This window comes from Onychomys torridus, chromosome 16 (genome assembly GCF_903995425.1).
Source record: "Onychomys torridus chromosome 16, mOncTor1.1, whole genome shotgun sequence".
Lineage (NCBI taxonomy): Eukaryota > Metazoa > Chordata > Mammalia > Rodentia > Cricetidae > Onychomys > Onychomys torridus.
The window spans coordinates 607,008-634,501 of NC_050458.1; the positions used below are offsets into that span (position 1 = coordinate 607,008).

General features: G+C 39.1%; 2 protein-coding genes across 3 annotated transcripts in view; both read left to right on the forward strand.

Moving 5' to 3' along the window:
- Sdc2 (syndecan 2) overlaps positions 1 to 3,085 on the forward strand; it is a 113,718-nt gene extending 110,633 nt beyond the window's left edge. Inside the window, exon 5 of the mRNA XM_036208904.1 lies at positions 716 to 3,085. Coding sequence (XP_036064797.1) covers positions 716 to 879 — 164 coding nt within the window. The 3' untranslated portion in view covers positions 880 to 3,085. The remainder of the gene's footprint in view (positions 1 to 715) is intronic.
- Positions 3,086 to 26,615: 23,530 nt separating this feature from the next.
- Cpq (carboxypeptidase Q) overlaps positions 26,616 to 27,494 on the forward strand; it is a 472,588-nt gene continuing 471,709 nt past the window's right edge. Inside the window, exon 1 of one of the 2 annotated variants that reach the window (XM_036209105.1) lies at positions 26,616 to 26,633. The gene's annotated coding sequence lies outside the window, so the exon portion shown is untranslated. Of the gene's footprint in view, positions 26,634 to 26,665; positions 26,680 to 27,494 lie in introns of those variants that run through there. The other variant, XM_036209106.1, reaches the window with a different exon arrangement.

The window sequence follows — 27,494 nt, forward strand, 5'->3', positions numbered from 1 at the left end:
AGTGGGAAGAGGCACTTCCTGAGCTCAGGATGGGTTACACCCAAAACCCAGACAAACTACACAAACTTAGATTTATGAATAGAATTATTTCTCAAATTGTATGCATTTTCCTTTGGGCTATGTGTACAGAGTATCTGTAAAAACATAAATGAATTCCATGTTGAAACCTGAGATCTCATTCCTCATATGTAAATATTCCAAAATCTGAAAAAGTTCACACACCAAAACACTCCTGGTCCCAGAAATTTCTGATAAGAGAAATACACTGAAGCCTATACTGATACTTGTTTTGAAGGAGAAGATATGCAAGATTTAACAATACCTAATTTGTGTGAGGGTCTCCTCAAATTCAAGAATAGAAAGATATTTGCATGCTTCTTTTTGTATTTATTCTTCAATTTTTTTACTCTATTATATCATGTTTTGTCCTTTCATTGTGATTAGAAGTGTATACTGTGAAACGCAAGCACTGAACACAAATATTTGAAAGTGTAGGATTAGTTGAGGTTGCAGCTGGATTGTTCTTATGGAGGCTTTTGGGTTGATATTATATACCTTTATGAGGAATGGCATTATTGAATCCAGATCATTCTTTTTAAAACGTGGGTTCCCAGATTAAACCTTTTATAAAAGTGTCAATAGATTGGAACTGAACGAACTAATCCTGAAAACCTTGAACCTATGTAAAGGAGTTCTTCCCTTTGGCTTGTTTCAGCTGTCATCGCTGGTGGGGTGATTGGCTTTCTCTTTGCCATTTTCCTCATTTTGCTGTTGGTGTACCGCATGAGGAAGAAAGATGAAGGAAGTTATGACCTTGGGGAGCGCAAACCATCAAGTGCAGCTTACCAGAAGGCACCTACTAAGGAGTTTTATGCATAAAGCTCCCACTTAGTGTCTCTATTTGGGAGATCACTGAACTTTTCAAAATAAAGCTTTGGCATAGAATAATGAAGATCGTTGTTATTTGTTCTGTTCATTACAGAGCCACACTGGCCCTTTAATGATAAAAATCCCATTGTATTTAAAATTTTTCGTGTATTTCTTTAGAATGACATAAAAAGTAAAAATATAACATCTGCAGTGTTCTGTGAATAGCAGTGGCAAAATATTATGTTATGAAAACCCTTGACATTCATGGAATTGGTTTGAACATCTATGCGCAAATATAAAATGATTATGTTTGTCCTCTGGTTCAAAGACTGTTCCCCTCATCAGCATGTCTTCAATTGACCTTACCAAGTTGGTCTTTGTTAATTTATCTCTTGTCCCTCTTCTCTGCCCTCCCTTCTTGTCCCCTTCCTTAATTTGCTGTCATGGTGCAATTTGTCTTTGAATGATTACAATAATGGTAATTTAGTGTATATGTGATTTTTATTTTCAAATATGTAAACCTACTTTATGTACTTTTTAAAATATCAGACTATCCATTTTACACTTGCTTTACTTTTCATTGCCTGTAGCTTCAGGCAGATTTGCAACAGCAAATTAATGTGTAAAATTGGATTATTACTACGAAGCTGTTTAGTCCTAGAAATCTAATCAGATCTTCTTTTGGGAGGATTTGACATGAGTCACTGACAAGCCTCAGCAAACCCAAAGATGCTAACAGTATTTTGAGAAGTGGCTGCAAATTCCTTGGCCACTGTGCATGTTAATTTCTTGCAATTTGAAGGTATGAGGAAGAGTTTAAAGAAAAAAGATCAATTTTTGTTCCTAATAGTGAGTTTAAGTTGTAAACATCTTTTTAAGCCTTTGAAGTGCCTATGATTCTATGTAACTTGTTGCAGACTGGTGTTAATGAGTCTATGTAACAGTTTAAAAAAACAGTTGGTATTTTATAAGCACAGACAATTCTAATGATAACTTTTGTAGTCTTATGAATAGACATAAATTGTAATTTGGGAACAAGCAAACTACTGAATAAATCATGTGGCCTAATATTGAAAAATGTCACTGTTATAAATTTTGTACATTTTTATCAAATGTACATCTCCCCTTTGCTATGACTGACTGCCCATCTGCCCTCAGCAATGATGTGGGTTTTATTTCTGAGTATACTGAGTATGGTGTCTGTAAGTCAAGACCAAAGAGCCCAACAGCAAGGTGGTTTATTACCAGAGTCATCTCTGAATTGTCCAGAGGAAATGTATGTATCATCCTGCATGTGTATGGGTACAAGATAGGAAGGCTGCCAGGGATTTCAAGGTTTGCATCATTTATAGCATAGCTACTAGCAATATTGGGAAAGATGCCTTCTTTTGCAATTTACTCTTAAAAGTATAAATTCCAAAGAAGTGAAGGGACCTTTCTGGAAGTAGGTATTTGGGGCTCAGTCCTATAGATTCATTTATCTGTCAAAGCTCCCCGGGAAATTGGTGGAAGAACTCCTATGTGGAACACTACAGCCACTCCATAGGGCTGGAGGGAATGATAGGGAGGCTCTGGGTGATAAATGACAGTCTTGCTACTTAGGATGGATGTTTCTAGGAAAAGTCATGCCAGAGGAGGAGCTGGAGGGATGGGGATACCCTGGCTGGGCACTCATTGTACAAAGCATTTTTTGTTCTTTTCTATTTTCTATTTTACCATCAATTTTATTTTTAAACTGTGAGCCATGGAAGTAGAAAGAAGACAGCAAGAACTGCAACTTTTCCAGCATAAAGTTCACTTTTAATAATGTTTGACTCCTTTGTTTGAGAACCTTCCCTGGACTCGCCACAGAACTCACTCAAACAAAACTAAAGGAATACTTGGAATAGTGTTGTATTTGAATCCTTAATGGCCTTAATTCCCAAATTCCTGTCCAATTACAGATGAAATTCACCTTGTTTAGGATGATTAAAAGGAAATGATGGGCCCTTCCAAAGCTGCACAATGCCCCTCAATTACAGAGGCTAAGAATGTAGTAGGTATACCTCTAACTGTGCAAAACAGTGCAATTCTATTTGTAGAATAACTTGCTTGGGATATCTGTGCCAGGAACAGAATTTTCTGGCAAATATTTTGTCACTGCTGTAAAGCAAATTTGTAAAAGTGCCAAAATAAAGTCTGTCATGCCAAAAGTAAATCATTGTATAGACTCACATCCAGTTTCCTGTATGCTTTCTGCTTAGGGTTTTTTTTTGTTGTTGTTGTTGTTTTTTTTTTTTTAATTTTAAGAAACAGTAAATAATATTATAAAGTGTTAGTAGTCATTAGAGTTCAGGAAAATTTTGGTAAACTATAAAAATTAAAGCCAGTGTGGTAGTTCCTGTTTTCTTAACCACCTGTAAATGAGCTCCCTTGTGTAAGTATTGCTTTTTGTTTGAGAGACTTGCAGAGTTTACACTGCCTGTTTTCAGCACATGGTGGGGGATGAGAAGAGCACATTTAAAAAAAAAAGAAAAGAAAAGAAAAATTTTAGTTACTGCTAAAAAGTACCCAAACTTCAAAATTAAGCCTTGTCGATAAAATTGAGCTTAGCTAGAACAAGACAAAAACTGCCCTCAATGTTAACAGTTTTCTGTCACATGTCCTGGGAATTGATATTGAGGAACACTACTTACTTCACCAGTTCAATGCAATACCCTTGTGGAGCATATACTGCAGTGAGTGAAATTGGTGTAGGATGTAGGAAGAATGGTAAATAAGCAGAACCTAGGTATCTTACACAGATACTATAGAAACTAAAGATGCCTTAAAAATAATAATGTCATAGTTCTTAGGTGCTTCAAAGTCTTAGACATTTTCAAGATTGAGGAACAAAAATGTAAAACCTGAAAATATCACAGGGTTAGTTTGAAATGCTAGGTTTTTGTTTTTTGGGGTTTTTTGTTTGTTTGTTTTTGGCTTTTGATTTTTTGGGGGTCTGTTTTTTATCAACTCAACACAGGTCGGGTCATTTGGGATGAGGGAATCTTAATTGAGACAATGCTTCCATAGGGTGGCTGTAGGTAAGTCTGAGGGACCATTTTCTTGATTAATTGTTGTTGTAGGAGGTGCCATGGTAGATGGTGCCATCTGTGAGCAGGAATGAGCAAATAACAGAGATCAAGCCAGTAAAGACCACTCCTCCATAGGACCTCTTGAATTCCTGCCTCCAGATTCCTGCTGAGTTCCTGAATTAACTTCCCTAAGTGATGAATTGTGACAGGGAAATATAAACCTATACATTCTTTCCTACCTGGATTGGTTTTTATCAATGTTTTATCGCAGCAACAGAAAGCAAACTAGTACATTTGATAAGCAAGATCTTTTAAACCTTATTACAGTTAAACAATAAGGGAGTAGAGGCAATATATTTTTTAAAATATTTGGGTGTCACATGCCTACAGAATCGGCTACATAGGAGAGACTAAGTCAGGGAATCACCTCAGTCCAGGAATTTGAGATCAGGGTGGGCCATACAGGAAATCTGCATTCCCCTAAGCAAAGTTAGGGCAGAGTTGAAATGCTGTGATTGGGTCTAAGCGTGTGGTTCTGGTGTATTTTAATATCTCCCTTGTTTTTATTGTCTTGTATTCATGCAAAAGGCCCTAGGTTAGATCCTCAATACCCACCCAAACAAAAGCAAACATCTAGCATGAGATTCTCAATTATAAGTCTGTAGCAAACAACTGTGAGATCATAAGCAATTTCCAATGAGCTTGATTCAAGACAAATGAAAAGTGATTACTCTGTATTAAGGTAATTAATTGAAGTGCTGTTTGGTGTTAATATTTTATGCTAATAGTGTAATATGAGACTTAGTCTTTTCTGAGGAATTAGATTGGGCCATACAGAAAAATGGCAAAACATATAGTTTTGGTTTAAAAATTAATGGTTTTAAAAAAAAGCATTCAAATGAAATTTGTCCAAATACCTGACTTGGGTAACATCACACTGAGGATTTTAAGATCTCATTTCTTATTTCCTATCAGTCCCTTTTATGACCAAAGAATCCTGGTAGCTTTGGAACCAATTTAATTTCCTGTTAGCTAGCTGAAAGGCTGTAACCCAAGCAAGCTGCTGGTTCAGCTCACCACTGGCAAAGTGAAGCTTTAGGCTTTGGTGCTTCGAGCATACTGAGCTCAAGATTCATCGATTACAGTTTTGTTGGTTTTGGTGAAATAGTTCAAGTAAAAACTGTGCAAGCAATTAAAAGTTCAATTAACTGCTTACCTACTGAATCTCCAGGATACTCCGAGAAGCTGAGGGCACAACGGTGAGTGATGTAGACAAATTAGTTCAGTAAATGTAAGTGAAACTAACTAACAAGTGGAGCAGTCCCCTTGATGTTAATGTCTACCACAGACATGCAGTTGACTATAAGAAACTGAAGGAGGTAGGCATGCTGTGGTGAGGATCTCAAAGTCTCAGCCACTTCAAACACCAATGACTTGTATTTTGTTGTTTGTTTGTTTGGTGTGTGTGTGTGTGTATGTGTGTGTGTGTGTGTGTGTGTGTGTGTGTGTGTTGTTGTTGTTGTTGTTGTTGTTGTTGTTTTCTTTTGTTGAGACAGAGCTTTATGCATTCTAGGCTGGCCTCAAACTCCCTATGTAGTGAAGATTACCTTACCCTTCCACCCTCCAGTCCTGCTACCTTCATGTCAAATGTCTGGGGATATGAACATGCCCACCAACAGATGGCTAGCCAAGATGAAATGGTAAATTGTGCTTTAGACAATTGCCATCCTCACTGCAGGACTCTGACCTTTGGAGTAGCCATTATCCCAACCATGTCCAATTACTGGGTAGAAGGAAAAGGGCCAAAGTAGAGCTGTGTGTCCTTCCACCCCAATTTTATTGGCAAAAGAAAGTCATATACTATACTTAAGGTCCAGAGAACAGAGCAATACAATCCTACTCTGTGGCCAAAAGGAGAGAGATGTTCACAACCATCATGAGTACTGTGGCCTGGTCAGAAAAGATCTCTGAGAGGGGAGGGCCTGGGTGGTAAAGATTCAGGTGTGCTAAAATCAGAACAAGCAGGTCTTCCAGGCCATGGGAAAGCTAAAGAAAGGCGAATATTCTTGGAGTGTTAGAGGAACAAGGATGACAACCAGTTGCTGAGAGGGAACAATCTGTGAGAAAGAGTTGAGAGAAGGAGGCTGAGAAGTAGAATCACTTCTTAGCTGGTCTCTCCTTCCATTGTTTATATTCTTTTATATACTATTCTTCTCATGTCACTCCTTCCAATGGCCTCTGCAGTCTTAGAATAAAGCTCCTGCTGATTAATTACCTTGATCTCAGGGTCTAAAGGAACTTCTTCTTGGGTGTGCATAAGTAGACACCAGGGGTGTGGATAGCTAGTTAGGAGGTCATTATTATCTTCTAAAGAGAAACATTGAGACTATGGAAATGGAGAAGTCTGAAGAGGTGCTGTTTGGAGAGTCAAAACCACCAGTTGTTACTAAAGTTTGGAAGAACAGGGAATAAGGAAAGCAAAGATTCTGAAAAGGCTGAGCCATGGTGAAGAAGGGGTATACCTGCTGCTGGTATGAACCAAGGGTTCCTTCTAGGTCAAGTTAAGTGTAAAGACAGGGGTAAATGAAGGAAGTGGATCTGGAGGGAAAGGAGAGCCCTGCAAGAAAAATCAATATCTAAATATCATTTTAGAAGGGGGAAAACGAGACTGCCTTGCCTTCCCTCTGTTGTAAGGGGCTCTCTAGAAGTAAGACCGTGCCTCTGTAGTTGGAATTCCCACTAAGCAAGTCCTCTTCCATGGGCCAAACTTACCTGATTCATTACCTGTCATAACCCACTTCTCACCATCTCTCTAGCCCCAGAGAGGGTAGCAACTTCCAGACTTGCTGTCTAAATAATCCCCTCCCCCAGTAGGCCTTTTTATAGCTCTTCTGATGTATTTGCAAATGACTAAATTCTTGCTTGCATCCCCCACCATGGGTTCTGTTTTCCTTCCCAGACTCCCGCCGATCCCACAATAGTGAATGGCCCCAGATGGTATTAAAAGCCATGGGACTACAGGAGATTATTTGGAGAGGTAGTGGGAGGAGCAGATAGCCTTGGGTCTGTCTGGTAACAAAGTCTATCTTTTCAGGTGAGCTTTAACCAGATTTACCTCAGTGAACTGCTTTGCCATTTGGGCAGCTGCTAGGCAGAGAACATAGTGTGTGGAGGGTTGAACTAATGAGTAAGTAGGTTGCAATTAACTCTGCTTGTTCACAGTGACAAAATATTATTGTTAAAAGTAAGTAACTGGGCAAAGAAGTAAGAAACGTTTGTACAACCAGGAGACATACCTATTATCTATTTTTAAAATGAGAACTCCTCAGCAAACAGAGGCATGTGGTGCTCCCACTTATACCATATCCTGAGGGTCTTGAAAAAAAATTATATTCTGCCTAGGTAAATACCAGAGTAAGCTTGAATTTTCTCTGAGACCAGTTTCAGAGAAAAGTAGAAGACACTGTTTAAAAATGTAGATGCAGATGATTTTATTGTATATCAGACCAGAATTTGGAGATCATGAAAAGTGCTATTCTGATAAACCCATGCCTTAGGCCCTAAATTTTTATTATCTTTTTTTCACCTGACTAATTTATTTATTTTTCTTTTGTAAAATATAGAGAGCAATTGGTATCATGTGTGCTTGCTGAAGTCACTGAGACATTTGAGGTGATACCCTGAACAAACATGCTGGCATCTGGTAGAATATCAAGTCAAGATGCCTTTTTATTCATTCCTCTACCAAATGCTGCAGGGGCACTGTTTGCAAGCATGGTGTGAGACAGACAGACAATAAACAAGTCTGGGCTATAATTCTGCTATAAGGTGACACTTAAACAGAACAGAAGGTGAAAAGGAATTGCATCACAAATGATGCGGGAGAGGAGCCATGGGGATCAGAGATCTTGGGAACAAGGTAAGCAGAGGGAACAGTGAGAGAGGAGACCTTTTGTATGGGAAGAAAGGATCATGGTGGATAGTCAATAGAGCACTCACAGGCCAGATGGTAAACACATGTCCTTATATCCATTGTGGTGACCTTGGACAGCCACTGCAAGGTTTTGAGTTAAGGCAAATTATTTAATTTAGGATTAATAATGGTTCTCACATTTCAGCAGGTGTGGCCTGAGGAGATTGTTCAGTTGGTTAAATTCTGAGTTTGAGACCCAAACACATGTAAAAAGCCATACATTGCAAAGAGTGTCTGTAATCCCAGGCCTAGGGAAGTGGAGTCAGGAGACTCACTGGAGCCAGTGCCACTTTAAACTGCCCAAGCTTCAGGTTCAGTGATAATCCCTGTTTCAAAATTAAGTTCAAAGGTCAGAGTGAGATGGCTTATTGCATAAAAATACTTGCCACTATACCCGATGACTATAAATGACAAGCTGCTCTTAACTTCCATAAGTGCATTGTGGTGTGAGTGTGTGTATGTGTGTGCATGTATATTACACATAAATAAAAAATAAGTAGATAAATAAATGTAATCTAAAATTAAGAAAGACAAGGTGGAAATCAGTTGAAGAAGATACCCATTATCAATTCTGCCTTTCATATTCACATACATGCATACTCACCCTCCTACACACACACACACACACACACACACACACACACACACACACACACTCAGCAGGCATGGGAATCACTAGTAGATTTGTTAACAGATTTTATGGTCCACCCTTAAGGGTTCTAGTTCATCAGATGGAGCCCGAGAATCTGCATTTGAGGATCATGTCACAATTTGCTTTGACGATTTTCTTGAGAATAGACTGGTAGGATGGTGGATGTAATAAAAATAGGAAACTAGTGATGATACTGTAGTCAGTCCATAGAGAGAAAATCATGGTAGATTCTGCAGAGCCAGAACAGCCTCCAAATGGGGATCTCTGTGGGCAGTGGCCTTGTTGGCAGTACATTACAATGAGCAATAATCTGATTTCCAAACTTTGTGGGGAGTCTACGTTTTGCAGATACAATCAATAAGATTTTCTAATGTATCTTTGTTGACACTCCTTTTCAAAACCTTCCCTTCTTCTCAGAATGGTTATGAACCACTTTCATCCAACCTTCCAGTTGACTCACTCCTTTTTGTTCCTATAAAGTTCAATATATATTTACTTCTGGCCTTCCGTTTTAATATAACATCTGCCTTTTCCTTCGGTTTAGGTGTATGGCGGTTTGCCCACCACCACCCTTTTTCACAGTTTTATTTTCCAGCCTCAGCTGCCCATAGGCAAATGTGGTTGGAAAATATTAAGTGGAGAATTCCAGAAATCCATAATTTATAAGTTTTAAATACATGCTTACAGTATGTCACTATATTTGTTCTGCTTTATTAGTTGTTGTCAAACTTTTAGTTTCTGGTTTATCATTCAGTAATTCCTGATTATGCTTTATAATACTTTCATATGATATAAAACATCCCATAGGTCAGTTTGAATACCATCCATAGTTTTAAAGATCCTCTATGAATCTTTAAATGTATCCCTGGTGGAAGAGGGATACATGTAGGTTCATCAAGTAGCATACATCATCAAGTATCCTATTTGATGAACCTACATAAAGTTTGATTCATTTTCCAAGTACTGCCTCCAGTACCACCCACCTCTATTTCCCACCCTGGGTCTCACCTCACAATAACCACCAGCTCTTTATTACTTGGCTCTTATTCTTTTGTGAAATTTGGGAGGACTTTGTATGTCTGGGACCTTCAGCTGAGCAAAACAAAACAATCTTTATTACATCAAATCTAAACAAAATTCAAGCAACTAGGTGTCTGCAGGTATTCATCCAAACCCCAGGCTTCAATTTCACCTACTTAAAACATAGAAAGAAAACGCTCAGATGGTTGATGATTCTATATAGATACATTTGAGCATTCTGCAGATAAACATTTAACTTTTATACTGGGAGATGATTAGTGTTTTCTTTATTTGTTCTTTAAATATTTCTGTTACTGTGCCACATAATCATCATGTTGGATCCAGACTATCCCCAAGATCAAAAACTACCCTTTTATGACCCACATCCCCATTTATGTGAAGGAGGCAGGACCATAAACGTGGTATGAAAAAATTCTTACATGCCATCTTGATTGCTAACATCTGTTTAAATTTCCATTCATAAATTTAAAATCCAGGCTTCCGCAGCCATCTGTTTGTTCCCAACAATCTGAAAAGAAAAAAAGCCCAAGGCAGATGTGTGTGTGTGTGTGTGTGTGTGTGTGTGTGTGTGTGTGTGTGTGGCAGGGAGTGCAAGGGGTGGGGGGGGGGGGGGGGGGGGGGGGGTGGGTTCCTGCTTGGCTCTTCTACCTAGATGAAAATGAGCTCTGCATTTGTGTTTCCTCCTCACAAGTGGGAGAAGCAGTCCCCTCCTTTAGGGTCCAGTTTCAATTCCTGTATGTCAGTCATGGGAGAGAAAGAGATTAAGAAATGGCTTTTTTTTTGGGGGGGGGAGGTTTGGGGATTTAGCTCATTGGTAGAGCGCTTGCCTAGCAAGTGCAAGGCCCTGGATTCAATCCTCAGCTCCGGGAGGGGGGGGGGGCTTTTTTTTTCTTTCACTCAGCACTTCCATTTTTTTCCCCCTGAGCAGTATCCTCCATGCCCACAGGCAATCTTGTCCATTTCATGAATAAGACACAGGGAAATGTTTCTGTGAACATTCTCAATGTTGCCTGATAATCTCAGCAAACACTAATGAACTAGATCACAGGTTACTAGCTTGCTGGGCCTGTGGGACTTTTATGGGAATCTCTCCATGGAGTGCTCTGCCACAGTGTGTGGATAGGATTCGGCTGCTCTAAGAGCCAGATGCCAGGCCAGGCTGTGTAACCACCACCACCCCATGCCCCATTTTTCTTTTAATTTTTCTTTGGCAGTGTCATTTGTGTCTAAGGGACTGGGCTTTTCCTAAAGCTGCTTGGCTCTGTTCCAGTCATTTTGTTACAGCAACTAAAAATGCCTTCGAATGCTATCACATTTTAGGGGCCTACTGAGTTACAGTACTCTTCTCAAATGCAATCTGACTTGTTACTCCCTTTCAGCTTCAAAGGACTTGTTTTTCTAGTCTATATTGAGAAACACGTCCTCAAGAAACCACAGGCAATGTCTATTTGTCATCCTCATGCCTGTTTTGAAAAGCTCAGCAATATGATGAGCAGGGATCCACCCAGCTTCTAGCTAAATGGTCTAGCGCTGACTGAGCTGGTGGTTTGTGGGATTGCCTTGCTGACTTAAGGTCTCGATTATTTCTGCTCTGACATTGCTTTTATATATAACTTATGACTGATGCCGTGGGTCTTTCTGTGTGACCTGGAGTGAGTCATTTAACCATTGTCAGACCAGAATCTTGGAATGGCAGCAAAACAGAAGATTTTAATCATTTACTTTTCTATACTTGCCTGCTAGAGTTTAAAGAGGACCCTGAAAGTTCATGTATTAGGAGCTTAATTCCCACATTCACATGCTAATATTATTTAAATGCGGAAACTTTTCTGGGGAGTAATTGGGATTAGATAAATTCATAAGGCTAAGAATCCAGTTTGGTATTAGTGGCTTTAAAATGAAGGCTAGCATGTTCTCACTCTGTTTTTTGTTTCTTTGTTTTTTTGTTTTTTGTTTTTTACCAGATGCCCTCTGCCATGTTGTCATGCAGTGAGAAGGGTATGGCCAGATGCTGGCATCTTGCTTTTAAACTTACCAGCATCCAGAGCTGTAAGCTAAATAAACTGCCATTCTTTACAAGTTACCCAGTCTGTGGTATTCAGTTATAGCAATGAGAAATGGACCATGTTATCATTACTGAGTGGATCATATGTGAGATGGTTGTTCTGTGTACAGAGTATGGCAGTCCTCGCTGATGTAGGGATACCAGACTTCTAAATTACTTGTGTTTCTAAACAGCTACGCTCACCGTGTAAGTCCTACCCGAGCCATCATTTTCATCAGGCTCTCCCATACTGTCATGAAGCCCATCTTTCTGATTTCAGAGTCCTTGTCCTGTCCCCTCCCTCAGGACTCTTGTGAAGAAGTACCAAGGTCACAAGTCTTACTTTATAGCCAGTGTCAGGCTTTATGTAAGTCTGGAGAAAAGTGGAAAGCACTCAGTTTTCAGGCCACTTATTCATTCATAGTGTGCATCATTAACCTCTTCCTCTGCTCTTCAGTAAGGCCAACTTCAGAATTCTCCAGATAGAATTTAATGTGGCCACAAATAATTGATAGGAATTGGGTGGAAGAAGGGAACTATTCACCAGCCTTTGCTAGGAATGATGGTCTGGATGACATAGTTATTCTGAATGAAATATGAATGACTGAAATGGACTATAGATTTCATCAACTCCCCTTTCTCTAATTCTGTTTTTAAATATCACTTTAATATGATCTATTAAAGAAGAACCAGGACACAAATATTCATTAGAAAATAAAAACAACAAAGAATAAGATAATATATAAATATTCCTTCCACTCCAGTGAATAGCAGAGGTATTTATGTCTCAAGAACATTATCATATATCTTCATATCTTGAATACAAATAGCCCCCAAAATGCACTTTGCCCATGCTTTATGCAGGTTTGAAACTCATCATCTAGGAGCATTTTGAATCTACTGGTTGTTCCTATAAGCCTCTTTTAGCCTTTTTTTTTTTTTTTCTCATGGAGTGGATTTGTTGAAGAGACTGAGTCACTCTCTTGACTTAGTTTTTAAAGTTAGAAACAATCCTAAGTGCATAGAAAAGCTGCACAACCAATTGTTTTCCTGAAGAATCAGAGCAAAAGCTGCTGATGGAATGACCATGATTTTGATATCCAGATATATTTTTCTAAAAGGAAAAAAATGGCATTCTCCTTTACCTCCTCATGCAAGCACTAAACCAGGAAATTCATGAGGTTACTTCCCTCAGCCGGTGGTTTCTCCAGTTGCCTCAATGACGTGCTTTAAGAGAAGATTTCAGTATAAAATAATGTGTTGAAACTTTATGTCCTATGTCTTCAGTCTCCTTCAATTTGCAACATGCTTCAGTCTTTCTTTGACCTTCATGACCTTGACACTTGTGGAATCAAAGACTAGGTAGCTATTTTATAGAATGCTCTTCAATGTAAATGCATCAGGTAAGATTTCATGATTAGATTCAGGCAATGCATCACAGCAGAAATATCACAGTCCTAGTGTAATATATTCTCCTTGTAACCCATTAAGTTGCACAGGATTTATATCTGCCTCATTACTACTGATGTTGACACTGATCTCTGATTAAGGTGCCATTTGCCAGGCATCTTGCCCTTTATCATTAGTATCTCGTGGGGAGGTATTTTGAGTTTGCATCAATAATCTAGTCACACTCCAAATTGGTCTTTATTTATATTGTTTGTATTCTTATTTCATTTATGGAATTTTAGTCTGTTACTATCATTATTCATTTTCATATTTATATTATTCTATATTTGGCCAGTAAAAATCTCTTCCATTGGCTTCCTTGTCCTTTTGATGTGACATGTTGTGAAATTCTCTTAGCATTTTCTTTCTTTATTATCAAAAGAGGTTTCAGGTTTATCTGGTACTTTATCTAGCCCAGTTCTGAAATCAGGCATTATTCAGAGATCCTGGATGTCTTTTGGTGGAGAATAGTGTTCAGAAACCAGCACCTAGTCACACAGTGTACTCAAGTTGCTTGGTGTCGCTGTTTCTCACCCTTCATAGTATGTGAAGCTATAAGAAGCATATGTGCCTCAATGTGTATTCTTTAATGTTTATTTCTCTGTCATCTATATCTTGGAACATAGTGTTTATGTATTGAAACATATTATTGACATCATTATCTCTGAGTATAATACAACACCACATGATTCATTTGCAGAAACCTTTGCCTTATTTTTAATTTCTGTTATATTAGTTTATTTTCTCATGAATGTACAGTGTATCTGTGGTATGTTGGGTTTATTTTAGCTAACAATTTGAGGCTACAGTTCTCTCTCCTACAATAGGAGACCTAGTTACTCTTCAAAAATAAGCTCACACCTCTCAATGGTAGACTGGTATTTAATAGAGTGGTGTGGAGAAGAACGTGATGCAGAGAAGAACGGGATGCCAAGATGAAGCCACACACACAAGCCAAGAAGAATGGACAGCTGAATTAAAAAAACATCAACAATTTCCAGAATTTAAAATCCTGAATCATGACATGACACTAGTGGAATTCAGGTGTTTCTGGTACATGCACTGCTCTCACCAAATGTGAGGTCAAACTGTTGACCTTGTGTACATCCTAGATCACAAATGAGTCTGTCAGATACGCTAAGCCTATAGGCTGAAGATGCCCCAACACTGCGGAGAAACCTCAGGTGACTGTCCAGGCAGCTGGCTGTTTCTGTCAACTCACTTTTTTTTTTTTTTTTTGGAAGCTGCTTGCATGCACTTCCTGTTTTTATTTTTGTTAGGTAATATTTCCTTCTTGGGTCTCTAAGGGAGTTGAAGATTAGATAGTTACAGTTAAAGTTTAGATAGTTATAGTTTTCCTTGTTAAGAATTTTAGAAAAGAAACTCACTAAAGAGATGTAAGTGTATAAATTTGAAAGACGTTATAAGATAGTACTGTTAGTAATGTAAGTTAGGATAGAAAGTGAATCAGGTACATTTTTGACTTACCAAAATAGGATAGATAATGGAATTATTTTTCTCTGAATTTGTCAAATACAAATGGACTGGTCATTGTTTAGGTATTTATTACTTGTATATATGATATATAATTATTGTACTTCTGTATATAGTTTTTCTTATGTTAGTTATAACTTTTTTCCTTTTATTAAAACAGAAAGGGGGGGAAAAAAAGAACCAAAACCTACTGTTTGGTTCCATGGTTAACCATATAGGAATCCTCTTGGGGTTAGGGTGAGCAAATTTGTGTACCATATCCCAGGAAGCAATTCTTGTTATGTAAATAAAAGCATTTCTGTGGCATCAGGTTGCAAGTAATTTTGATTAGTGGTACAAATCTACCATTCTGTGGCTATAGTGAGGTAAAGAGGAAACCCATGTTTTCTTCCTAGGAATGCTTTTTGGAGTTTGGTAGAAACCAGGACCTGTATATACCTCATCTGTGCTATCACTCTCCTGTTGTAGGACAATCTTTTTGTACACTGTGAAGAAGTGTCTCTGCCAAGACACCTTCTGACTTGTTTAAGAAAGAGCTGAATGGAAAAAAAAGAAAAAAAAATAGGAGACCTAATTGATTGGTAGGGTTACTTGATACAATATTATGGAGCTTGGATGGGGTGGATAGGCATCCATGTCAGTGTGGCGTACTGGAGCCCATACGATATAAGGAGGACAAATGGAAAACTGGGTACCTAGAGGAGTGGTTAAATGTATTAAGTAAAGTGAGAGGTAGTGTGGTATAGCAATTACTTCCAAATTGAAAAGTATCTTTTGGTATGGAAAGGGAAATCCATAAAACTCCCCATTTTGTACCCAAGCAATGGACACGTGGGAGGAATTGACACTGATAGAAGCTTTGAGAGATGATCATATTGCATCATAGTCCAGAATCAGAATGTGATGAATACTTACTTATGCTAAGTTTACTGTGGTGGTTTGAGTGAGATTGGTTCTCATAAATTCATTTATTCAAATGCTTGGTTCCCAGTTGATCGAACTGTTTGGGAAAGACTAGAAGCTGTGGTCTTGTTAGAGGAGATGGGTCACTAGGGGAATGGGGAAGTGGCCTTTGAGGTTTCAAAAGTCTACACCATTTCCAGTTAGTTCTCTCTGTTTCCTACTTGCAGATGAGCATGTAAGCTTTCAGCTACTGCTCCAGTGCCATGCCTGCCCACAAGCTGACATGTTCTCTGCCATGACAGTTGTGAAATCTAACCCTCATGGAATCATGAGTTCCCAGAACTTTTATAAGTTGTCTTGGTTATGGGGTTTTGTCACAGTAGTAGAAAATAATAAAGACACTTTCTCTTTTTCATAGAGTCCAGGATCTGAGCTCAAGAATGGGGTTACCCACAGTTAATTAATTAATTAAATCAAGACAATTCCTCAAAGGCATGCACTGAGGTCCATCACCCAGGTGATTCTGGATCTCATCAAAATCACAGTTGAGATTAATTATCACACCCTGTCAAAGAATGGCTGTTGTGTGACTTTTCCTGGGAGACATGAATAAATAACTGTTTATCCCAGGTGAGTGGAAACTAATGACAAACCAAAGAATTTATCCTACCCAAGAAAAGCTTAGTGAACCAGTGAGTTTATTAAAATTACTTATAGGGCCATAGGTGAAGAGCTACTTGTAGCAAAGGTGACTCAAAGACAACTAAATCACCGGGAAGTCAAACACAGTATAAATGACTCAGCAAAGCTGCATGCCTGCATAAAACTCAGGCAACTTGGCCAGGTGAAGCATCTCCTCTCCCCCACAATTGCTGACAATTTTTATAACCTTGAGAAGAGGCTTTTGTGAACCCTGCAAATTTCCTGAACCCTTTATGGTTTGTTTGTTTCCTGAATCTTATGGTTTTCCCTCCCCTCTCTGGAAAGCAGTGTTTCAATTTGGAAGTAATTACTATACCACACTGCCTCTCATTTTACTTAATACATTTAACCACTCCTCTAGATAACCATCTACCTGTCTGTGGGAAGGAATACCATCTATAGTCTACTTTGCTTTCAAATACCTGCAAGGTCACCTTTCTACATGGAGACTATTCAGCTTTTAACATCTCACTTGAAAGAGATGTTAAAACAACACATTTTAAAAATTATTTTTCAAGTTAGTATACAAAATAACGTGTTTCATTCTGACATTTTTATATATAATTATCATTGTACTTTGCTCACTTTTGCCTCCTGGCATCAGGATGATAGGGAATATCCCTCTTCAAGCTTTTTGCTAGTCCCCTTCCTCTCCCTAAATCTTCCTCTCTTGTTTCATTTTGTGTATGTGTATATATTTTTAAGCAGATTCTGCATGCCAAAGAAACCATGTGATAATCTAAATCTGTTATATTTTACTTGAAATGATCTTCAGTTCCATCCATTTTTCTGCAAATAATGGAGTTTTATTGTTCTTTTTAGCTGCATATAACCTCATTGTACATATACTTACATTTTATTTATCCATTCATTTGTTGATGGGAATCTAGAATGCTTCATATTAAGAAAATATAAATAGTGCCACAATAAAAATGAATATTTTGTCTGTGTAGCATATAGTCTTAAATTTCTTTGGTTATGTACTCTGATATATACAATGTTCATATGTTAGTTCTGTGTTTAAAGGTTTTTTTTGTAGACTTTTCATACTGATTTCCAAAGAAACTGCACAAATTTACATTCCTATAAGCAGTGTATCTGAATCCCCTACCCCATACACATTTGTTATTTGTTTTCTTGGTGATAGCCATTTGACTTCAGTAAAATAGAATCTCAATGTAGTTTCAATTTACTCCCCTGGTGAACAAGGATGTGAACACTTTTCAAATATTTATTGACCATGTGTACCTCCTTTGGTAAATGTCTGTTCAGTTAATTTGACCATTTATGGATTGGAGTCCTTTTCAGAAGGTCTTTTCCTATGCTTACATATCTTAAAATAACCTCATATAGAACTTCCAGAGCTTCAAAATACATTTTTTGCCAGGTCAGCAAGTATCAAATCCTACCACCTGTTATAGATACTAGATGTTTCACTCAAATATCAGAAACTTCTCTGGGTCACCATAGACTACAGACATAAACCATGTTTTCCCAGATCAATCTCTTGCACAGACTTTTCAGGAAAGAGAGAAGGGTAAGAAGAAGAGCAAGAAGGGTTGTTATTGATCAAGACTTTTTGGTTGTTTCATTTTGATTTTTGAGATAGGAATTTGCTATACCGTCCAGACTAGGCTCAAATTTGGCTCAAATTTGTAATGCTCTTTCCTCAGCATCTCCGGTATTGAGATTATAGGTGTATCCATAACTGACTCTTCAGGAAGAGAACACTGGCACATAACCACTAGCTTCATTTCCCACTCACTACTGAGACCTCAGATCCATTTTTTAACTTCTGGTCAAAGAGAAACTGTGCAGTGATAATTCCACAGATGACATTGGAGGCAGATAGAGGAGTCAGGGAGAGATTCCTACTGCTCTTTTTCAAAGAATTTGTTGAAGGAAGATTCCAGTTTATAATAATTAGTGGGAGGGTAACATGAGTTTGCTGGAGATGCCATAACAAAGTATTAGAAAAGGAATGGCTTAAACACAAAAATGTGTTTTCTCACAGTTGGGAGAAGCTGAATTTCTGAAATCAAAGGTCTGGAGGGCTGCTTTCTTCCAAGCATCTCTCCTTGGCTTGTAGAGGAGTATTGTCTTTGCTGTCCTCAAATGGTCTTTCTTCTGTATGTGTCTGTGTCTCAGTTTCTTCTAGAAGTGGCACAAGCCATATTGTATTTGGGCTTGATTATTTCTTCAAAGAATATCTCGAATTACAGCCACATCCTGAAGTAATGACAGCTGGAACTCCAATATGAACTTTGGGGTGTGTAGTCAACACCCCAAACAACAGTTTTCTTGGTATTTGGTGAGGTGCTTTAGGTAGGTAATCCAGAGTTTTAAGACTTCCTTACTTGAATGACTAATCTCCCTATAACATCTTATTCTTTCTTATCTGTTTCTAGCAAAATTTCCATCACCCAACTTGTGGGAAATACTGAATGTTTTGTGGGCTTTACAGGAGGTTTTAACCTTAGGTTAAAAAATAAAAGTCTCATAAGTTAAAACCCAAAGGAAATGACAACAAATGAAATGATCATCTATGAGTGGGGCCTCAATGGTTTACCACAGAACCCATTTGAGGAAACAAAATGACTCAGTCACTCTTGCTACATAACAAAATAAAAAGTCCTATTTAGGCGTGCTGGTTTGAGCAGAGGGTCAGAATACTTCCTAGTGTGTTGAAAAGAATATGGCCTAGTCTTATTTCAGGAACTACATTCAGGGTTGAGTCAGTAAATGCATTCTTCAGTGGTCTCTGCTTCAGTTCCTGCCTCCAGTTTCCTGCCTGGAGTTCTTGACTTCTCCCTATGTTGGACTTGTTACCTGGAAGTATGAGCTGAAATAAACTCTTTTTTTTCCCCACGTTGTTTTTGGTCAAGGTATTTGTCACAGCAACAGAACCTAGAAGAGGGGTAAAGCTGAAATAGGGATTCAATGTACTGTGAAGTGTCAATCCAAAGAGGTCCAGGCACCAGACCATAGGAGAAAAGTAAAGATAAAGAAATAGAGTGAGAGGTTTTAGTGCACGGTGGAACCTGGAGCAATTTTCTGAACCACTGGGGTATAACTGCAGGAGCTGGTAATACGGTCTGAGCAGCTGCAATCACAGCACTTCAGGAATTGTTAGTGTAACCAAACTAATTCATGTACATAAATAAAAAGCCTCATGGAAACAAATGGCAGAAATGTTGACCTAAATACTAAAGAAAAACAGGAATTTGCTAGTTTATGTAGCTGCAAAGGTTCTTATATAGCTTTAGTCAGACCTGGATCTTGTGGTTCAGATGGTATCAGGCCTTTCCATTTGCAAACCACTTGCCTCCACTTCTCTTCTGGTATTGGCTGTTTTTTCCATGCATGTGCCCTTTTTTGTGACTGGAAAAATGTTTAAACAAAACAACATTTACTGTCTTTCATGTGTCCAGAAGAATCTACTCTTTCTCTTTCAGTGGATTGTATTAAATTTTAAGGAGAATTTGGCCCAGATTGGGTCATATTTGCATCGGCAAACTTATTTCTGTGGGCATGAAGAAGGCAGATTAAGTCTTATGTGGAGGGCAGGGGTGTTATTCTTCCAGAAACATGTGGAAAGAGGGAACAGAGGTTCCCCAAAAGGGCAGGAATTATTATAGAAGCGTGAACACACCCAGGATGGGAAACAATCTTTCCATTCATTAGAAAAACTGACATACACACTAAGGAGAATACATGTTTCCTATGTTTAAGACATTTATTTCTGAATTACTCTATGCCATGCTAAATGTTCCCTGGTATGCAGGAGAATGGTGTAATGAATGAAGTAACTATGAATGGGATGATCCTCGCCCCTCCAAAAAGGAAATCCTAGAAGGAGACTAAGAGATACATGCTAACTGTTACCTAACAGAATTCTCAGTAGTTAAATGTGAAGTACTGTGGCATGGTGGGTGACTGGGAACAGTTTAGAACTGTAACGGAACTGCATACACATGCTTAGTAGTGGAGTTAGAACCCGTGTCTTTTCAGGGTTGGTCTAGTTACTATTTTATTGTAACATCTGTGGAGTCAAATGAAGCAACTAGATTCCTTGCTGACATCAGGAGAAGCAATGCCCCTCCTCTTCCTAGTAACACTGACCCTTGTACTGGGCAGACAGAGAGTTATATAATAGAGGCCCAAGCAGGATGCCCAGGATGACCTGATCCTGAAAACGTGGAGGTGTTTCAGTACCAATCAGTGATGCTTTCTTTACGCATATTCCATGTTCAAGAGCTACTGAACCAGCCAGTCCTTTCATATGACAATGGCACTTCCTTCACACCTCAATGCTGAGTCGCCAAGGAAAGAGGAAGATCATTTATTGTTCATACACAGTGTTCTCACCCACTGTCAAGTACAAAGTCAACCTTGTTAATGATTCCTTCCTACTTACTGGTCTGTTTTTAGGACATTTACTGTTTTTTGTTTTTTGTTTTTTGTTTTTTTGTTTTTTTTTTTTTTTTTTTTTTTGTGTGTGTGTGTGTGTGTGTGTGTGTGTGTGTAAAGGTAATGGAATCTGTTTCTAGAAAAAGTGGAAATATACAAGGAGATAGAAGAAATAAATGTATTCATCCCATTACACAAAGACAGCCTCTGTTAATATTTTGGTTCATTTCATTCCTATGTTTTTTACTGTTCTTTCCTATACAATTCTAATCTTATGAAGACTTTCCCCCTAATTTAGACTTTAATTTTATAAAATAAATAGTCCCCATTGTTTCAATCTCTTATATATATCAAGTGAGATATAACATAACAATGAATGTATCCTTTTTTTTTTTTTTTTTTTTTTTTTTTTTTGGTTTTTCAAGACAGGGTTTCTCTGTGTAGCTTTGCGCCTTTCCTGGATCTCTCTCTGTAGACCAGGCTGGCCTCAAACTCACAAAGATCCACCTGGCTCTGCCTCCCAAGTGCTGGGATCCGTTAATCATATCCTTGTTTATATGTAGATATGAATGTTTCTTGGATCATATTGGGGATACATATCAGTAAACACATTAGAAGTGAAAAAAAAATGTACTTAATTCACTTGCCCTACAGAGCATGTTAGGTTAGCCTTGCCTGCCTCAACCTTGGTCAGAACACTCCCACACTTGATGGAATCATCTAACAAAAAGTGCTTATAATAAAATGCTGAATAGCTCATGTGGCTTACTGAGTATCAGCCAAATAAAACAGGAGAAAACGAACAGCAGTTTCACTTATTCTTTGAAAATTCAGTACGTGTATTCAGCATAGTTTGATCATTCCCATCTCCCTCCCCTTCATTAATGACTACCATCCCATCTTCCTTACCACTTCATGTTTTCACCCTCAGGACAGAGTTGTTTATATCCGGCTGACTAGAGAGTGTCAGACCACATATTGCAACCCAAAGTAAAGGAATCTAAAGTACAGCCTTTTCAGAATTAGTATCCCTTTACACTATCACAAGCTTGAAAATTCTTGAGCCACGATAAGTCAGGAGGAAGATATATAAAAATCACACATTTTAAATTATCTCTCTCTCTCTCTTTTTAAAACTTTAAAAACTATCGTCTGGAAAGGTACTACCCAAATGTCTGAGAAAATCATGCTATTAAAATTATATTTATCACTGTCCACAAAACTATTTATCATTGAGTATGCTTTTTAGATTCTTAGTAGCATCTGGATATTAGTAAATATTGAACATTTTCCTGGCATTTCTTAGGCATTTTCATTTCATGATATCTTTCAAATACGAAAGCTGTTTATTTTATTTTTATTTATTTTTTCGAGACAGGTTTTCTCTGTGTAGCTTTGTGCCTTTCCTGGGACTCGTTTTGGAAACCAGGCTGTCCTCGAACTCACAGAGATCCACCTGCCTCTGCCTCCCGAGTGCTGGGATTAAAGGTGTGTGCCACCACCGCCCAGCAAGCTGTTTAATTTTTTTTTTAAATATTTAATTTTTTGAAAAACATCTTTCCTCTGTGATGCACTTCATTATTTTCATCTGTGTGGTTACATAACTTGTAAATGTTTACTTTTTATGTTTAAAAATCATTTTATTTTTTCCATGGGCATCTACTCACTTTAGTGCTGCTGGGTCACATCTCACACAAGTGTGTGGGATCCATTGAGCCCACTCAGGTGCTCCCCCCTGCCACTTCTCCTTCTGCATGTCAGTCTTCTTCGTTCTGCTGAACAGCTTCACTTCTATTTTTATGTCATGTGTACCTACATGATTCATCTATGTGAAATCTGGGAAGGCAGACAAGAGAATGCACGCCATATCTGTTTTTCTGAGAATTAGCTTAGTATACTTAGCTCCAACTGTATCAGCTTTCTTGAAAATGACATAATTTTGATATCATTTATGTCTGAAAAAATCCATTGTGTATATATACCATATGTTTTTATTAGTTCTTCTGTTGACAGATACATGGCTTGGTTCCATAAATTAGCTATTAAGAATAGTGTTGAAATGAACATTGATGGGCAAATTATAAATTTTAATGTAATACCCTATAGACTTGAAGATTCAGGCTTACCTTTTATGGTTGGTGGCTTAAAGGACACCATACTATCAGTGTATTTTAAAGGTATACCAGCATCTCATAACAGATAAAAGAAATAAACAAAAGTGCTGAAATTGCACCGACTGCTTTTCCAGAGGACCTGGGTTCAGTTCTCAGCACCTACACAGCAGCTCACAACTGTCTGTAACTCCAGGATCCAAAATCCTCACACAGACATACATACAGGCAAAACACTAATAAAAATAAAAGTAAATAAATTTAATAACTTGGCGGGGGTGGCACATGCCTTTAATCCCAGCATTTGGGAGGCAGAGGCTGGAGGATGTCTGTGAGTTTGAGGCCAGTCTGGTCTACAGAACAAGGTACAGGACAGCCACTGTACACAGAGAAAACCTATCTGGACCCCTCCCTTCTCACCCCTTCCCCCCCCCCCAAAAAAAAGGTGCTGAATTTGGTACTTCTATTCTGGGAAAACTAAAAGGCTAATCAAATAATTATAGAATCAGATGTTCAAAATAAACATTGAGCAATTCTTTTGAAAACAGTGCCACCATCCAGAATATTCTTTATTTATTTGATTTTAGGTGGTGTAATTTGATTAAACATTGCAATCCTTGGTTACATAAGTATGAACACTCAATTTTATCACCCGTATATTCACTGTGATTAAGAACAACATCATTATGGGGTTGAGACCAGCTCCCACACCAGTCTTGACTTTAGTGACATACTATCATCTTGGGGTTTCTATGAGCTTAATGCTTTATGTCAAACCTGTTGTGTTCTCCAGAGTTGTTCCCATCTGGGATTAGAGGAATGAGAGACAACTAGGATTTGGGAAGTATAACCAATTCTCCACATTTATTTCCTCAATCTGTTTGCATTTGGCTTTACCAATCACCTGCACCTTACCAATCACCTGCACCTTACCCATATGATATTCTGATGAGCTCAGTCTATAGGTCTTATAACAACCCTATATTGAGTGCTTACAATGGGCAATATGCCAGACATTGTTCTCAGCACCTAGTATGTAGTGGATATACTATATGTTGGTGAATATTTGTCTATATAAATAAGCATAACCACTTTTATTAAGTGTATTAATTAATTTTAAGAAGCCGTGACAAAAAATACCAAAGAGAACAAACTAAGAGAGAAAGAGTTTATTTAGTTATGGTTTCAAAGGATTCGGTTTATGGTTGCTTGGCTCTGTGCACTTGGACATAACATCACAACAACAGTGAGAAGCATGAAGAAGAGGAGGCAGATAGGAGCAAGGAATGTGAAAGGAATTATGGGTATAATCTTCAAAAGCATGCACAGAGTGATTTAGTTTTTCCACCTGCCAAAGTTTCCAAAACCACCCCAAGCAAAACCAGCAGCTGAAGAGCAGGCATGCAAGATGAGCACTTGTAGTAGACACTGTGCAGACCCCAGCTACCTTAGTAGTAAGGAAAATGAATGCATCAAATGACATGTGACTTAGTAGGGGATATAGGTGTAGCAAATAATTCCAACATGAAGTAAGCCCAGAAGAGAGTGGTAGCACAAAGAAAGAGCTTTCCTGTGGCTTGTATGAGCCAAGTTCAGGGCTACCAGGATGTTTCAGAGATAGCAGCACTAAGAGCTGTGGGGATATACTGATGTCACTATATCAGAAATTTAACAGTTCCGAAACATGGGAATAAAATGAAAACCTGTGTGTGTGTGTGTGTGTGTGTGTGTGTGTGTGTGTGTGTGTGTGATACTACAATAAAGGGACATGAATGGAGTAATTAACTTCTGTGAACTAATGGGGAGGTATTGGTGAAATTATTAAGGCCACTCCACGTAGTTAAAAGGGAGGTTAATTTTGTGGGGTAACTTACAAATAAAGGGATAGGTAACAGGGTCTGGCAAAGGTATGGCGCAGTCCGGTGGTGTTCTCTGGAGAACTCTGCTCGGTCTACCTCCAGCATCCAGGGTCTCAGCGCTAAGCGAGACCTCTCCTCTGGATCCTGGCTCTTCAGCTTCCTCCCTTAGTCCCGCCTTGTGGGAGTGACCATTTACCGAAGCCTCAATGGGGGTTGGAACTTCCAGGCCAAGGCTGGGAGGGCTACCCACTACAGGGAGGCTTCATGGAAAAGGGACCAGCATAGTGTTTTTGCAGATGGACTCTCAAATCAAGTCAGCTCAGTTTAGAATGTTGACTTTGGCCTCACTTGTTGTGTGACTTGACCTTTCTAGCTCTCAGCTTCCTCATTCATAAAGTGGAAATAATAATAATGCCTAGCTCATAGGGCTAACAAACACCTGCAGATAATTAACCTAAACATAAAAAAAGAGCACTCAATGAAAGTTAAGCTCCTCTTATTATTACACTAGAGTCATGCTGGAGAACCTTTTCAGCGTGAGAAGAACAGCAGGAAAGGAGGCTGGGAAGTTAATGAATCTGCCACACCAAGAACAAGTCACAGAGACAGTCTATGGGCTGTTTTTTATTGGTGCATGATGAGCTAAGTACAGAAGCTGAGGATAAGCAGCTAGAAATGTAAAATAGGGCTTGTTTTTTTTTTATTATTTTTTTTTTACTGTTTGCAATGTGTATACTTTTTTCAACGAAAACTTGAATTTGTCATTTTACAGCTTTTAATTCACCTGTGCTAGATTTTTTTTATTGTGTTTTAAAAAGATAACAGTCATATGAGATTAGAATTAATACAACTTATTCTTCATCCAAGATAGTTTCAGAAAAATAAAACCCAGTGGGGCTGGACACTACCATTCATGGAAAGGCTACTTAGGACCATGTTGTAAGATCCTTGAATACCTCACAGAGGTGATACTATGTGGAAGGCAACAGGACTAGAAAACGTTTAGAGACTGTTATCTGAGAGTTGTGTGCACATAGACGAAAGGACTCAGAATGTTCTTCTTTGTGTATGTTTAATTTTTCTTCCTTGTTTTTCTAAGCATGTGAATTTTCTTTTTCTTAGCATCTCACTATGCAGCCCAGGTCGGCCTGGAACTCATGATCCTCCTGCCTCCATCTTCTGGGTTCTGAGATAAAACACACATGTATCAACATGCCTAAGTTTTTACTTGATGTGGTTAAGAGGACAGGCAGGAACTGCAAAGCATTTCAACAAGATAACCTTGCTAAGAGTCTGGCTAAGCAAAGGAATTTGGACTTACCAAAACACAACATGTTAAAAATACACATACTTTGTGAGCAGCAAGGCACATTTCTTTCCTGGACACCTTATAATGCCTAAGCAGACAAAGGACTTTCTGATCACCTAGTTTAGATTAGCCCTCTGCCTTCCACAGTTACCTCCTCTCTTATAGTCCTTCAACCTTGCAGGAAAGGAGAAAATAACCTGGTGGTTTGTTTTGTTTTTTAGACAAGGTCTCATTCATTCTGTAGCTTTTGCTAAGTCTCCTTAAGATCCTGGGCGATCTCCTTGCTGGCTCAGCCTCCCTACTGCTGGATTATTACCGGCAGGGCCAAAATAACAGTTCAGTTACTTCCCTTGGGGAGGAGTTTGACAGTTCCCGGCCCAAGGTTTCCAAAAGCCAGGCCTTGAGGACCCCACTTGGCCTAAGCCAGGCTCAGGGAGACAGATTCCTGTCCAGGTCGGGTTGGTCCTGCCACAGCCTCTGTTAAAACTCAGGTCGCGCAGCGAGGAGAATTGCACCACCGTCTGCGGGCCACTAGCCAGGGCTGAATCCTCAGCTCTCAGGTCACGTGAAGAACCCAGGCTTGCAGACCCAGGGCGTTGGGGAGGATCTGGGGCGGGGGTTGGTGGGGAGCAGCTCTTGTGGCTCCGAGGCCCGCCCTCCAGGCCCTGCGCGACCTTCCCGTTCCCGCCCCGGGACGCGGCCCCGTCTTCTGCAGGCCTCACCGGGGTGTGGCCGCTGCTGCTCCGCAGAGCCTCGCGACCAGGTGCGTGCACCCAGGCTGTGGGCGACCGGCTTCTCCCGGGAAACAGGTGGGTGGGCTGAGGCCAGCAGGCCTGGCTACCAATGAGCTTCTTGACCAGCTGAAGCCAGGACTGCCTGGAGTCACACACAATGCCCAGGCAGAGCCCAACTGCTGGTACCTGTCAATTGTAGCCCTTTCCCAAGGCCAGGCCTGCCATTCATCTGACTAGGAGCTGCCTTCAGCCCCTATCTGGAATGTTCTCTAGTCTCCTGAGTGTCCAAGAGGCTTTATGGGGGTAGGGTGGGGGAGCTTTGGGGGTTTCCTTTCACTTTCTGCCTCGTTCTCTCAATTCAAGTGTCAAAAGCTCGCTTTCAGAGTTACAATGTCTGACTTGTCATAGCTAATAGCACTCAATAGCTATTAAATGACAATGAAGTAGAACTGAATGAATTAAGTGGACAAACGCATAGGAAATAGAGCAGAGTGAACAAATTTATGACTGGCATAGGAATAGGAAGTGGAGACAGCAGACATGCAGGCTTTCAACTCTGTTTTCTCAGAGCTAAGTGTTTTGCAATCCCTGATTGTGGTTAATTGAGAAGAATTTGGTTCTATGTAGCTGTTAGATAATCACCAGACTCTTGAACCCTGTTATCTACTTTAGTTGGATTTGAGTAGACATGTTTGCTTAAAACAAAATATACCCTCGCTGTTTCTTGCTTGTAACTTGTTCTCCTCTGCTTTTCATTTTGAGGCATCATTCTCACTGTAATATTTAATGTATTTCCAAAGTTCATTTCCAAAATCTAAAGGAAGAACCATGTCAGTGACTTATGTGTAAAAACAGACATTTCCTTTGAGTCCAAGACTATTTTTCTCTAG